Source organism: Pezoporus occidentalis, unplaced genomic scaffold, assembly GCF_034315485.1.
Source record: "Pezoporus occidentalis ecotype Australia unplaced genomic scaffold, CSIRO_AGI_Poc_V1 ctg432, whole genome shotgun sequence".
Classification (NCBI taxonomy): Eukaryota; Metazoa; Chordata; class Aves; order Psittaciformes; family Psittacidae; genus Pezoporus; species Pezoporus occidentalis.
Window position 1 is genome coordinate 1 of NW_026915761.1, and position 15,213 is coordinate 15,213.

General features: G+C 60.0%; 1 protein-coding gene across 1 annotated transcript; it reads left to right on the forward strand.

Annotated features, from left to right (window-relative positions):
• Positions 1 to 711: 711 nt before the first annotated feature.
• On the forward strand, positions 712 to 14,600 carry WDR46 (WD repeat domain 46; the record flags this gene model as incomplete). The annotated part of the gene is made up of 10 exons (XM_062634646.1): positions 712 to 830; positions 3,847 to 3,997; positions 6,882 to 7,017; positions 8,010 to 8,109; positions 8,198 to 8,351; positions 11,396 to 11,543; positions 11,640 to 11,734; positions 13,104 to 13,199; positions 13,306 to 13,407; positions 14,541 to 14,600. Coding segments are annotated over 10 exons (1,161 nt in total), but the record flags the coding sequence as incomplete, so codon positions are not given.
• Between the last annotated feature and the right edge of the window lie 613 nt (positions 14,601 to 15,213).

The following is a 15,213-nucleotide window of genomic DNA, read 5'->3' on the forward strand; positions in this document are numbered from 1 at the left end:
CCTGTAGATACCCCATAGGCACCCTATAGACACCCCATGGACACCCCATAGGCACGCCATGGATACCCCATAAACACCCCATAGATGCCCCATAGATACCTCATAGATGCCCCATAGCTACTCCACAGACACCCCATGGACACCCAACAGACACCCTATAGACACCCCACGGGCACCCCATAGACGCCCCATAGACGCCCCATAGACACCCCACAGACACCCCATAGACACCCCATAGATACCCCACAGACGCCTCCTAGATACCCCACAGACGCCCCACAGACGCCCCATAGGCACCCCATAGATACCCCATAAACACCCCATAGCCACCCCATAGGCAGCCCATAGGCGCCCCATAGGCACCCCATAAGCACCCACGGACACCCCACAGACACCCCACAGACGCCCCATAGACACCCCCCATTGACACCTCCATTGTTTCCCCCATTGCCTCCCATTGCCCCATTGCCCCCATTACCCCCATCGCCCCCCATTGCCCCATTACCCCATTACCCCCCATTACCCCATTGCCCCCCATTACCCCCATTGCCCCATCGCCCCCATTACCCCCCATTGCCCCCCATTACCCCCCATTGCCCCCCATCACCCCCATCACCCCCATTACCCCCATCACCCCTGTTCCCCCCATTGCCCCCCATTACCCCCATTACCCCCATTGCCCCCCATTACCCCATTGACCCCCACTGCCCCACATCGCCCCCCAGACACCTGCTCTTGGGGGGCCGCCGTGGGCACGTGGCGGCTCTGGACTGGCAAACCAAGGAGCTGCGCTGCGAGATCAACGTCATGGAGCCCATCAACGACGTGGTGTGAGTGCCCCATAGCGCCCCATAGCGCCCCATAGCGCCGAGCAGCCCCATAGCGCCCCATAGCGCACAACAGCCCCATAGCGCCCCATAGCGCACAACAGCCCCATAGCGCCCCATAGCGCCCCATAGCGCACAACAGCCCCATAGTGGAGCAGCCCCATAGCGCCGAGCAGCCCCATAGCGGAACAGCCCCATAGCGCACAACAGCCCCATAGCGCAGAGCCCAGAACAGCCCCATAGCGCGGAGCAGCCCCATAGCGCGGAGCAGCCCCATAGCGCGGAACAGCCCCATAGCGCGGAACAGCCCCATAGCGCGGAGCAGCCCCATAGCACCGAGCAGCCCCATAGCGCGGAACAGCCCCATAGCGCCGAGCAGCCCCATAGCGCGGAGCAGCCCCATAGCATGGAACAGCCCCATAGTGCACAACAGCCCCATAGCGGAACAGCCCCATAGGGCCGAGCAGCCCCATAGCGCACAACAGCCCCATAGCGCCGAGCCCAGAACAGCCCCATAGCGCGGAGCAGCCCCATAGCGCACAACAGCCCCATAGCGGAGCAGCCCCATAGCGCGCAGCCCAGAACAGCCCCATAGCGCGGAGCAGCCCCATAGCGCGGAGCAGCCCCATAGCGCGGAACAGCCCCATAGCGCACAACAGCCCCATAGCGCGGAGCAGCCCCATAGCGCCGAGCAGCCCCATAGCGCACAACAGCCCCATAGCGCCGAGCCCAGAACAGCCCCATAGCGCGGAGCAGCCCCATAGCGCACAACAGCCCCATAGCGGAGCAGCCCCATAGCGCGCAGCCCAGAACAGCCCCATAGCGCGGAGCAGCCCCATAGCGCGGAGCAGCCCCATAGCGCGGAACAGCCCCATAGCGCACAACAGCCCCATAGCGCGGAGCAGCCCCATAGCGCACAACAGCCCCATAGCGCGGAGCAGCCCCATAGCGCACAACAGCCCCATAGCGCGGAGCAGCCCCATAGCGCCGAGCAGCCCCATAGCGCACAACAGCCCCATAGCGCCGAGCCCAGAACAGCCCCATAGCGCACAACAGCCCCATAGCGGAGCAGCCCCATAGCGCGCAGCCCAGAACAGCCCCATAGCGCGGAGCAGCCCCATAGCGCGGAGCAGCCCCATAGCGCGGAACAGCCCCATAGCGCACAACAGCCCCATAGCGCACAACAGCCCCATAGCGCCGAGCAGCCCCATAGCGCCGAGCAGCCCCATAGTGGAGCAGCCCCATAGCGGAGCAGCCCCATAGCGGAACAGCCCCATAGCCGAGCAGCCCCATAGCGCGGAACAGCCCCATAGCGCACAACAGCCCCATAGCACGGAGCAGCCCCATAGCGTGGAACAGTCCCATAGCGCACAACAGCCCCATAGCGCACAACAGCCCTATAGCGTGGAACAGCCCCCCATAGCGAGGAGCAGCCCCCCATAGCGCGGAGCAGCCCCCCATAGCGCGGAGCAGCCCCATAGCGCGGAACAGCCCCATAGCGTGGAGCAGCCCCATAGCGTGGAGCAGCCCCATAGCGCAGAGCCCAGAACAGCCCCATAGCGCGGAGCAGCCCCATAGCGCGCAACAGCCCCATAGCACCGAGCAGCCCCATAGCGGAGCAGCCCCATAGCGCAGAGCCCAGAACAGCCCCATAGCGCGGAGCAGCCCCATAGCATGGAACAGCCCCATAGCGCACAACAGCCCCATAGTGCGCAGTCCATAATAATCCCATAGCCCATAATAACCTCACATCCCATAATAACCCTACAGCCCGCATCCCATAATAATCTCATAGGCCATACCTGTGCCCCACAAGTACCTGTGCCCCATACCTGCTCCACAAGTACCCGTGCCCCACAAGTACCCGTGCCCCACAGCTGCCCCACAAGTACCCATGTCCCATAGCTGCCCCATAAGTACCTGTGCCCCATAAGTACCCGTGCCCTACAGCTGCCCCATAAGTACCCGTGCCCCATAAGTACCAATGCCCCATAGCTGCCCCACAAGTACCCATGTCCCATAGCTGCCCCATAAGTGCCTGTGCCCCACAAGTACCCATGCCCCATAAGTACCTGTGCCCCATAAGTACCCATGCCCCATAAGTACCAATGCCCCATAAGTACCTGTGCCCCATAAGTACCAATGCCCCATAAGTACCTGTGCCCCATAGCTGCCCCATAAGTACCCATGCCCCATAAGTACCCATGCCCCACAAGTACCCGTGCCCCACAGCTGCCCCATAAGTACCTGTGCCCCATAGCTGCCCCATAAGTACCCGTGCCCCATAAGTACCCGTGCCCTACAGCTGCCCCACAAGTACCCGTGCCCCACAAGTGCCCGTGCCCCACAGCTGCCCCACAAGTACCCGTGCCCCACAGCTGCCCCACAAGTACCTGTGCCCCATACCTGCCCCAAAAGTACCCGTGCCCCACAAGTGCCCGTGCCCCATAGCTGCCCCACAGCTGCCCCACAAGTACCCGTGCCCCACAAGTGCCCGTGTCCCACAGCTGCCCCACAAGTGCCCGTGCCCCACAAGTACCCGTGCCCCACAAGTGCCCGTGCCCCACAAGTGCCCGTGCCCCACACCTGCCCCATAAGTGCCTGTGCCCCACAAGTACCCATGCCCCATAAGTACCCGTGCCCCACAAGTACCCGTGCCCCACAGCTGCCCCACAAGTACCCGTGCCCCACAAGTACCCGTGCCCCATAGCTGCCCCACAAGTACCCGTGCCCCACAGCTGCCCCACAAGTACCCGTGCCCCACAGCTGCCCCACAAGTACCCGTGCCCCACAAGTACCCGTGCCCCACAGCTGCCCCACAAGTACCCGTGCCCCACAAGTACCCATGCCCCATAGCTGCCCCACAAGTACCCGTGCCCCACAAGTACCCGTGCCCCACAAGTGCCCGTGCCCCATACCTGCCCCACAAGTACCCATGCCCCACAAGTGCCCGTGCCCCACAAGTGCCCGTGCCCCACAGCTGCCCCACAGCTGCCCCACAGCTGCCCCCGCCCCCCAGGTGGCTTCACTGCGAGTCCCTCGTGGCCGTCGCCCACCGCCATTGGCTCCACGTCTACGACGGCCTCGGATTGGAGCTGAGCGTCCTCAAGGGCTGCCCCCGCCCCCTGCGCATGCGCTTCCTGCCCCACCACTTCCTGCTGGCGACGGCGGTGGGTGGGGGAGGGGCGGGGGGGGGGGGGGAGAAGGGGGATGGGGGGGATGGGAGGGGGTTGGGGGGAGAAAAGGGGGGGATGGGGGGAGAAAGGGGGGATGGGGGGAGGGGGGGATGGGAGGGGGTTGGGGGGGGAGAGGGGGGGATGGGGGAGAGAAAGGGGGGGATGGGGGGAGGGGGGGATGGGAGGGGGTTGGGGGGGAGAAAGGTGGGGGATGGGGGAGAGAAAGGGGGGGGATGGGGGCAGAAAGGGGGGATGGGGGGGAGAGAAAGGGGGGATGGGGGGGGGTGGGGGGAGAAGGGGAGGGATGGGGGAGGGGGGATGGGGAGAGAAAGGTGGGGGATGGGAGGGGGTTGGGGGGAGAAAGGGGGGGATGGGGGAGAGAAGGGGGGGCATGGGGGGGAGAAAGGGGGGATGGGGGAGAGAAAGGTGGGGGATGGGAGGGGGTTGGGGGGGAGAAAGGGGGGGGATGGGGAGAAAGGGGATGGGGGGAGAGAAAGGTGGGGGATGGGAGGGGGTTGGGGGGAGAAAGGTGGGGGATGGGGGGAGAAAGGGGGGATGGGAGGAGAAAGGGGGGGATGGGGGCAGAAAGGGGGGATGGGGGGGAGATGGGGGGAATGGGAGGGGGATGGGGGGAGAGAAAGGGGGGGATGGGGGAGAGAAAGGGGGGGATGGGGGGAGAAGGGGGGGATGGGGGAGAGAAAGGTGGGGGATGGGGGAGAGAGGGGGGATGGGAGGAGAAAGGGGGGGATGGGGGCAGAAAGGGGGGATGGGGGGAGATGGGGGGAATGGGAGGGGGATGGGGGGAGATGGGGGGCAGAAAGGGGGGTTGGGGGAGAGAAAGGGGGGGAGAGAAAGGGGGGGATGGGGGGAGAAAAGGGGGTATGGGAGGAGAGAAAGGGGGAGATGGGGGGATGGGAGGGGGTTGGGGGGAGAAAGGTGGTGGATGGGGGGCAGAAAGGGGGGGGATGGGGGAGAGAAAGGGGGGGATGGGGGGGAGATGGGGGGCAGAAAGGGGGGATGGGGGAGAGAAAGGTGGGGGATGGGGGGAGAAGGGGGGAATGGGAGGGGGATGGGGGGAGAGAAAAGGGGGGGATGGGGGGCTGAAAGGGGGGGATGGGGGAGAGAAAGGGGGGGGATGGGGGGGAGAAAGGGTCATTTTTGCTCAATTTCAGCCGTTTCTGTCTCATTTCGGGCCATTTTGAGCTATTTTTGCTCAATTTCAGCCGTTTTGTCTCATTTTGGGCCGTTTCTGTCCTATTTTGCACCGTTTTGTGCCGTTTTTTGCTCAATTTCAGCCGTTTCTGTCTCATTTTGGGCCATTTTTCAGCTATTTTTGCTCAATTTCAGCCGTTTTGTCTCATTTTGGGCCGTTTTTGTCCTATTTTGCGCCGTTTTGTGCCGTTTTTTGCTCAATTTCAGCCGTTTCTGTCCTATTTTGCGCCGTTTTGTGCCGTTTTTTGCTCAATTTCAGCCGTTTTGTCTCATTTTGTGCCGTTTTTGAGCCATTTTTGCTCAATTTCAGCCGTTTTGTCTCATTTTGGGCCGTTTTTTGCTCAATTTCAGCCGTTTCTGTCTCATTTTGCACTGTTTTTGAGCCATTTTTGCTCAATTTCAGCCGTTTCTGTCTCATTTTGGGCCGTTTTTTGCTCAATTTCAGCCGTTTCTGTCTCATTTTGGGCCGGTTTTGTCTCATTTTGGGCCGTTTTTGAGCCATTTTTGCTCAATTTCAGCCGTGTTTTGCTCAATTTCAGCCGTTTTATCTCATTTTGGGCCGTTTTTGTCCTATTTTGCTCCGTTTTGTGCCGTTTTTTGCTCAATTTCAGCTGTTTTGTCCTATTTTGCGCCATTTTTGAGCCATTTTTGCTCAATTTCAGCCGTTTCTGTCTCATTTTGGGCCGTTTTTTGCTCAATTTCAGCCATTTTGTCTCATTTTGCGCCATTTTTGAGCCATTTTTGCTCAATTTCAGCCGTTTTGTCTCATTTTGGGCCGTTTTTGTCCTATTTTGCTCCGTTTTGTGCCGTTTTTTGCTCAATTTCAGCCGTTTCTGTCTCTTTTTGTGCCGTTTTTGAGCCATTTTTGCTCAATTTCAGCCGTTTTGTCTCATTTTGGGCCGTTTTTGAGCCATTTTTGCTCAATTTCAGCCGTGTTTTGCTCAATTTCAGCCGTTTTATCTCATTTTGGGCCGGTTTTGTCCTATTTTGCGCCGTTTTGTGCCGTTTTTTGCTCAATTTCAGCCTTTTTTTCCTATTTTGCGCCATTTTTGAGCCATTTTTGCTCAATTTCAGCCGTTTTGTCTCATTTTGTGCCGTTTTTGAGCCATTTTTGCTCAATTTCAGCCGTTTTTTGCTCAATTTCAGCTGTTTTTGTCCTATTTTGCTCCGTTTTGTGCCGTTTTTTGCTCAATTTCAGCCGTTTCTGTCCTATTTTGCGCCGTTTTGTGCCGTTTTTTGCTCAATTTCAGCCGTTTTGTCTCATTTTGGGCCGTTTTTGTCCTATTTTGCCCCGTTTTGTGCCGTTTTTTGCTCAATTTCAGCCGTTTCTGTCCTATTTTGCGCCGTTTTGTGCCGTTTTTTGCTCAATTTCAGCCGTTTCTGTCCTATTTTGCGCCGTTTTGTGCCATTTTTTGCTCAATTTCAGCCGTTTCTGTCCTATTTTGCGCCGTTTTGTGCCATTTTTTGCTCAATTTCAGCCGTTTCTGTCCTATTTTGCTCCGTTTTGGGCTGGTTTTTGCTCAATTTCAGCCGTTTTGTCTCATTTTGGGCCGTTTCTGTCTCTTTTTGCGCCGTTTTGTGCCGTTTTTTGCTCAATTTCAGCCGTTTCTGTCTCTTTTTGTCTCGTTTTCGCCCCGTTTGGCTCTGCCGTCGCTGTCGCCCGCAGACCGCGCGGGGCTCCCTGCACTACGTGGACGTCTCGCTGGGCACGGAGCTGGCGGCGCTCAGCACCCGCGCCGGGCGCCCCGCGGCCATGGGGCACAACCCGGCCAACGCCGTCGTGCACCTGGGACACGGCAACGGTGGGGGGGGGGAACCCCCTTAGGGCACCCCCAAAACCCCTTTGTGACCCCCTCAAAACCCCTCTAGAACCCCCCAAACCCCTTTAGGACCCCCTCCAACCCCATTTGTGACCCCCCAAACCCCTTTGGGCCCCACCAAACCCCGATAAGATCCCCCAAACCCCCTTTAGGATGCCCAAAAACCCCCTTTGTGTCCCCCCAAACCCCTTTAAGACCCCCCCAAACCCCTTTAGGACCCCCCCAAACCCCCTTTGTGACCCCCCAAACCCCTTTGGGCCCCCCCAAACCCCTTTACAACCCCCCCAACCCCTTTAAGACCCCCCCAAACCCCCTTTGTGACCCCCCCAAACCCCCTTAGAACCCCCCCAAACCCCCTTTGTGACCCCCCAAACCCCTTTAGGACCCCCCCAAACCCCTTTAGGACCCCCCCAAACCCCCTTTGTGAGCCCCCCAAGCCCCTTTGTGCCCCCCCAAACCCCGATAAGATCCCCCCAAACCCCCTTAGGACCCCCCCAAACCCCTTTGTGTCCCCCCCCAAACCCCTTTGTGACCCCTCCAAACCCCCTTTGTGCCCCCCAAACCCCTTTAAGGCCCCCCCAAACCCCTTTGTGACCCCCCAAACCCCTTTGGACCCCCCCAGACCCCTTTGTGCCCCCCCAAACCCCTTTGTGTCCCCCCCCTAACCCCTTTAAGACCCCCCAAACCCCTTTAGGACCCCCCCAAACCCCCTTTGTGACCCCCAAAAGCCCCTTTGTGCCCCCCCAAACCCCCTTTTAGACCCCCCCAAACCCCCTTAGGACCCCCCCAAACCCTTTTAGGACCCCCCCAAACCCCCTTTGTGACCCCCCCAAACCCCTTTAAAACCCCCCCAAACCCCTTTAAAACCCCCCCAAAACCCCTTTGTGCCCCCCCAAACCCCTTTACATCCTTAACCCCCATGATCCTCAAGACTCATTCCCCCCCCCCATCCCATAACACCCCCCCCCATCCAGGCACCGTGACCCTATGGAGCCCCTCCGTACCGGAGCCATTGGTGCGCATCCTCTGCCACCGCGGCGCCGTGCGAGCGCTCGCCATCGACGCCAGCGGCACGTAAGCGTTGGGGGCCGTTCCTTGTGTCTCCTATAGGGGGCTATGGGGGGTCTATGGGGTGAGCTCTATGGGGTTGCGTGCCCCATAGATACATGGCCTCGGCCGGGTTGGACCGCAAGCTCCGCCTCTTCGACCTACGCACCTACAAGGCGCTCCACGAGCTGGTGCTGCCGTTGGGCGCCGCGCATCTCGACTTCAGCCAACGAGGGCTCTTGGCCGCCTCCTGTGGGGACGTGGTGCAGGTGAATCCAGCCCCATAGAGACCCATAGCGGGGCTTTGGGGGGGGGGGGGGGGGTTCAAGGCGTGCTGTGGTACTAGGGGTCAAGCCCAGCCCCATAGCGCCGTGTTGAGACCCAAGGCTTCGATGTCTTGAAGGTCTTCCATTGCCCCCCATTCCATGCCCCTATGGGTCAACCCCAGCCCCATAGCCCCTTGTTGACCCCCAACACCTCAACATCTTGAAGGTCCTTCCATTGCCACCCATTCCATGCCTCTATGGGTCAACCCCAGCCCCATAGTCCCTTGTTGACCCCCAGCACCTCAACATCTTGAAGGTCCTTCCATTGTCCCCTGTTCCATGGCCCTATGGGTCAAACCCAGCCCCATAGTCTCTTGTTGAACCCCAAGACTTTGACGTCTTTAAAGTCTTCCATTGCCACCCATTTTATGCCCCTATGGGTCAACCCCAGCCCCATAGCCCCTTGTTGACCCCCAACACCTCAACATCTTGAAGGTCCTTCCATTACCACCCATTCCATGCCCCTATGGGTCAACCCCAGCCCCATTGCCCCTTGTTGACCCCCAGCACCTCAACATCTTGAAGGTCCTTCCATTGCCCCCCATTCCATGGCCCTATGGGTCAACCCCAGCCCCATAGTCCCTTGTTGACCCCCAAGACCTCAATGGTCTTGAGGGTCCTTCCATTGCCACCCATTCCATGGCCCTATGGGTCAACCCCAGCCCCATAGTCCCTTGTTGACCCCCAAGACCTCAATGGTCTTGAGGGTCCTTCCATTGCCCCCCATTCCATGGCCCTATGGGTCAACCCCGGCCCTATGGGTCAACCCCAGCCCCATGGTCCCTTGTTGACCCCCAGCACCTCAACATCTTGAGGGTCCTTCCATTGCCACCCATTCCATGGCCCTATGGGTCAACCCCTGCCCTATGGGTCAACCCCAGCCCCATGGTCCCTTGTTGACCCCCAACACATCAATGGTCTTGAAGGTCCTTCCATTGCCACGCATTCCATGGCCCTATGGGTCAACCCCAGCCCTATGGGTCAACCCCAGCCCCATAGTCCCTTGTTGACCCCCAGCACCTCAACACCTTGAAGGTCCTTCCATTGCTCCCCATTCCATGCCCCTATGGATCAACCCCAGCCCCATTGCCCCTTGTTGACCCCCAACACCTCAACATCTTGAAGGTCCTTCCATTGCCCCCCATTCCGTGCCCCTATGGATCAACCCCAGCCCCATGGTCTCTTGTTGAACACCAAGACTTCGACGTCTTTAAAGTCTTCCATTGCCCCCCATTCCATGCCCTATGGGTCAACCCCAGCCCCATAGTCCCTTGTTGACCCCCAAGACCTCAACACCTTGAAGGTCCTTCCATTGCCCCCCATTCCATGGTCCTATGGGTCAACCCCGGCCCCATAGTCCTTTGTTGACCCCCAAGACCTCAACGTCTTGAAGGTCTTCCATTGCCACCCATTCCATGGCCTTATGGATCAACCCCAGCCCCATAGTTTGTTGTTGAACCCCAAGACTTCGACGTCTTGAAGGTCCTTCCATTGCCACCCATTCCATGCCTCTATGGGTCAGCCCCAGCCCCATAGTCTCTTGTTGACCCCCAGCACCTCAACATCTTGAAGGTCCTTCCATTGCCCCCCATTCCATGCCCCATGGGTCAACCCCAGCCCCATAGTCCCTTGTTGACCCCCAACACCTCAACGTCTTGAAGGTCCTTCCATTGCCCCCCATTCCATGCCTCTGTGGGTCAACCCCAGCCCCATTGCCCCTTGTTGACCCCCAACACCTCAACATCTTGAAGGTCCTTCCATTGCCCCCCATTCCATGCCCCTATTGGTCAACCCCAGCCCCATAGTCCCTTGTTGACCCCCAAGACCTCAATGGTCTTGAGGGTCCTTCCATTGCCCCCCATTCCATGGCCCTATGGGTCAACCCCGGCCCTATGGGTCAACCCCAGCCCCATGGTCCCTTGTTGACCCCCAGCACCTCAACATCTTGAGGGTCCTTCCATTGCCACCCATTCCATGGCCCTATGGGTCAACCCCTGCCCTATGGGTCAACCCCAGCCCCATGGTCCCTTGTTGACCCCCAACACATCAATGGTCTTGAAGGTCCTTCCATTGCCACGCATTCCATGGCCCTATGGGTCAACCCCGGCCCTATGGGTCAACCCCAGCCCCATAGTCTCTTGTTGACTCCCAACACCTCAACATCTTGAAGGACCTTCCATTGCCCCCTATTCTATGCCCCTATGGGTCAACCCCAGCCCCATTGCCCCTTGTTGACCCCCAACACCTCAACATCTTGAAGGTCCTTCCATTGCCACCCATTCCATGGCCCTATGGATCAACCCCAGCCCCATAGTCCCTTGTTGAACCCCAACACATCAATGGTCTTGAAGGTCCTTCCATTGCCACCCATTCCATGCCTCTATGGGTCAACCCCAGCCCCATAGTCCCTTGTTGACCCCCAACACCTCAATGGTCTTGAAGGTCCTTCCATTGCCCCCCATTCCATGCCTCTATGGGTCAACCCCAGCCCCATGGCCCCTTGTTGAACCCCAAGACTTCGACGTCTTGAAGGTCTTCCATTGCCTTCCATTCCATGCCCCATGGGTCAACCCCGGCCCTATGGGTCAACCCCAGCCCCATAGTCCCTTGTTGAACCCCAAGACTTCGATGTCTTTAAGGTCTTCCATTGCCACCCATTTCATGGCCCTATGGGTCAGCCCCAGCCCCATGGTCCCTTGTTGACCCTAAGACCTCAATGGTCTTGAGGGTCCTTCCATTGCCACCCATTCCATGCCCCTATTGGTCAACCCCAGCCCCATTGCCCCTTGTTGACCCCCAACACCTCAACATCTTGAAGGTCTTCCATTGCCACCCATTCCATGTCCCTATGGGTCAACCCCAGCCCCATAGTCCCTTGTTGACCCCCAACACCTCAACACCTTGAAGGTCCTTCCATTGCCACCCATTCCATGCCCCCATGGATCAACCCCAGCCCCATCTCCCCCCCCCAATTGCCCCCCAACCAGGTCTACAAGGACGTTGCCAAGGAGCTGCCCACCCAACCCTACCTTTGCCACCGCCCCCCCCAGCCCCCCAGCGCCCTTCGCTTCTGCCCCTTTGAGGACGTCCTCGGCGTCGGGCACGCTCAAGGCTTCAGCAGCATCTTGGTGCCAGGTGGGTGCCGGCCCCATAGGCACCTATGGGGTGCTCCATGTGGGGCGGGGGGTACCCCATAAGTTCCCTTTGACCCCCATCCGCCCCACACGTTAGGGGCTGGGGAAGCCAACTTGGATGCGTTGGAGAACAACCCCTATCGGAGCCGGCGGCAGCGGCAGGAGTGGGAGGTGAAGGCGCTGCTGGAGAAGGTAACTATGGGGGGGGCAGCCCCATAAGTGTGGGGCGGGGACCATGTCAGTGTGGGGGGGGATGCCCCATAAGTGTGGGGCGGGGACATTGTAAGTGGGGAGAGATACCCCATAAGTGGGAGGGGACGCCAAATAAGTGTGGGGGATGCCCCATAAGTGTGGGGCGGGGACATTGTGAGTGGGGAGGGACACCCCATAAGTGGGAGGGGACGCCACATAAGTAGGGGGGGCAGCCCCATAAGTGTGGGGCGGGGACATTGTAAGTGGGGAGAGACACCCCATAAGTGGGAGGGGACGCCACATAAGTGGGGGGGGATGCCCCATAAGTGTGGGGCGGGGACATTGTGAGTGGGGAGGGACACCCCATAAGTGGGAGGGGACGCCACATAAGTGGGGGGGGATGCCCCATAAGTGTGGGGTGGGGACATTGTAAGTGGGGAGGGACACCACATAAGTGGGAGGGGACGCCACATAAGTGGGGGGGATGCCCCATAAGTGTGGGGCGGGGACATTGTAAGTGGGGAGGGACACCCCATAAGTGGGGGGTGGCCACGCTGTAAGTGGGGGGACACACCCCATAAGTGGGGGGAACAGCCCATAAGTGGGGTGGGGACACCCCATAAGTGGGGGGGGGACACACCCAATAAGTGTGAGTGAAGAGCACCCCATAAGTGGGGGGACACACCCCATAAGTTGGGGGGACACCCCATAATTGGGGTGAGCACCCCATAAGTAGGGGGGGCACCCCATAAGTGTGGGGTGGGCACCACATAAGTGGGAGGTTAGGCACCCCATAGTGGGGGGGGGACACCCCATAAGTGTAGGGTGGGCGCCCCATAAGTGTGGGGGGGGAGCACCCCATAAGTGAGCTCTGAGCCCCTATGGGTGCTGCTGGTGGCGCTCTCCATGGTGCTGAAGGGGCCTCTGAGGCTATGGGAGACGCCCCTTTGTGCCTCCCCAAACCCCTTTAGGACCCCCCCAAACCCCCTTACGACACCCCCAAACCCTTTGTGCCCCCCCCAAACCCCCTTAGGACCCCCCCCAAACCCCTTTGAGCCCCCCCTCAAACCCCTTTATGCCCCCCCAAACCCCCTTTGTGCCCCCCCAAACCCCCTTAGGACCCCCCCAAACCCCTTTGAGCCCCCCCCAAACCCCTTTGTTCCCCCCAAACCCCTTTAGGACCCCCCCAACCCCCTTCAGGACCCCCCCAAACCCCTCAGAACCCCCCCAACCCCCTCAGGACCCCCCCAAACCCCTTTAGGACCCCCCCCCAAACCCACTTTGTGCCCCCCAAACCCCTTTGTGCCCCCCCCCAAACCCCTTTGTGCCCCCCCAACCCCCTTTATCCCCCCTTTTTTGTGCCCCACAGATCCCTGCCGAGCTCATCACCCTGGACCCATCCCTCTTGGGCCGCATGGACACGGCCACGCTGCAGCAGAAGCGGGACGAGCGCATCCAGCGCCTGGTACCCATGGCGTGGGGCACCCCATAAGTACCCTATGGGGCGGGGGGGGGGGGGGGGGGGAATGGGGCAGCACCCCCATAACCCACCCCCCCTCCTTGCTCCATAGGGCTTTGACCCCCAAGCCAAGGGCAAGTTCAAGCCCCGGCGCAAGAGCAAAGGGAGCAGCGGCCTCCATAGGAAGAAGAAGGTGGCCCATGAGGAGCAAAGGGTGAGGGTTGGGGGGGCAAAAAGGGGTTTGGGGGGGTCCTAAAGGGGTTTGGGGGGTACTAAAGGGGGTTGGGGGGGTCCTAAAGGGGTTTGGGGGGGGCCCAAAGGGGGTTGGGGGGGTCCTAAGGGGGTTGGGAGGGGACACAAAGGGGTTTGGGGGGGTCCTAAGGGGGTTTGGGGGGGTTCCTAAAGGGGTTTGGGGGGGGTCCTAAAGGGGTTTGGGGGGGTCCTAAAGGGGTTTGGGGGGTCCTAAGGGGGTTTGGGGGGGCACAAAGGGGTTTGGGGGGGTCCTAAAGGGGTTTGGGGGGGTCCTAAAGGGGTTTGGGGGGGTCCTAAGGGGGTTTGGGGGGGCACAAAGGGGTCTGGGGGGGTCCTAAAGGGGTTTGGGGGGTACTAAAGGGGTTTGGGGGGGTCCTAAAGGGGTTTGGGGGGAGCACAAAGGGGTCTGGGGGGGTCCTAAAGGGGTTTGGGGGGTACTAAAGGGGTTTGGGGGGGTCCTAAAGGGGTTTGGGGGGAGCACAAAGGGGTCTGGGGGGGTCCTAAAGGGGTTTGGGGGGTACTAAAGGGGTTTGGGGGGGCACAAAGGGGTTTGGGGGCATCTCCCATAGCCTGAGGCCCCTTCAGCACCATGGAGAGCCCCACCAGCAGCACCCATAGGGGCTCAGAGCTCACTTATGGGGTGTCCCCCCCACTTATGGGGTGCCCCCCACATTCATTTAATGGGGTCCTCCATAGGATGACCCCCCCCTATTTATTTAATGGGGTGCCCCATAACCTGACCCCCCCCATTCATTTAATGGGGTGCCCCATAACCTGACCCCCCCCATTCATTTAATGGGGTGCCCTATAACCTGACCACCCCATTTATTTAATGGTGTGCCCCATAACCTGACCCCCCCCATTCATTTAATGGGGTGCCCCATAACCTGACCCCCCCATTCATTTAATGGGGTGCCCCATAACCTGACCCCCCCCATTCATTTAATGGGGTGCCCCATAACCTCATCCCCCCCATTTATTTAATGGGGTGCCCCATAACCTGACCCCCCCCATTCATTTAATGGGGTGCCCCATAACTTTACCCCCCCCATTCATTTAATGGGGTGCCCCATAACTTTACCCCCCCCCCCAAAGGCTGTGATCCGGCAGAGCATGGAGCAACGGGAGCAGGAGAGGAAGAAGAGGGAGAAGAAGAAGATGGGGCCCCCTCTGCCCCCCAAGTGTGGGGCCCTGGAGCGCTTCAAAAGATAACATTGGGGGGGGGGTTAACAATGGGGGGGCCCCAATGGGTGTCAGCCCCATAGTGGGGTTCCCCAATGGGTGCATCCCCATTATGGGGGTCCCCAGTGGCTTCCTCCGCCCCATAGTGGGGGTCCCCTGGGTGCCCCTACCCCATAGTGGGGGGTCCCAGTGTGCTAGCCCACCCCATATTGGGGGTCCCCTGGGTGGTACCCCCCCTATTCTATGGACCCCCCAATATATGGGGGTCCCCATTAGGGGGGGGTCCCTAATGTTGTTTCTCCAGCCCCATATTGGGGGTCCCAGTGTGTCCTGTGTTGTCCCCCCCCACCCCATACCAAGGGTCCCCCCTTTGGGTTCCCCCCCATTGTGGAGGTCCCCTGGGTGCCCCCCACCCCATATTGGGGTGTTGTCTCCCCCACCCCACACTGGGTGTCCCCAGACCCCCCCCCTTTATTAAAGCCTTTTAGTGCCACCCCCTTTGTCCCTTTGCCCCCTTTCTTGACCATGGGGGGCACGGAACAGGACCACGTTGCTCCAAGCCCCATTGCGGCCTTGAAGAGCATCC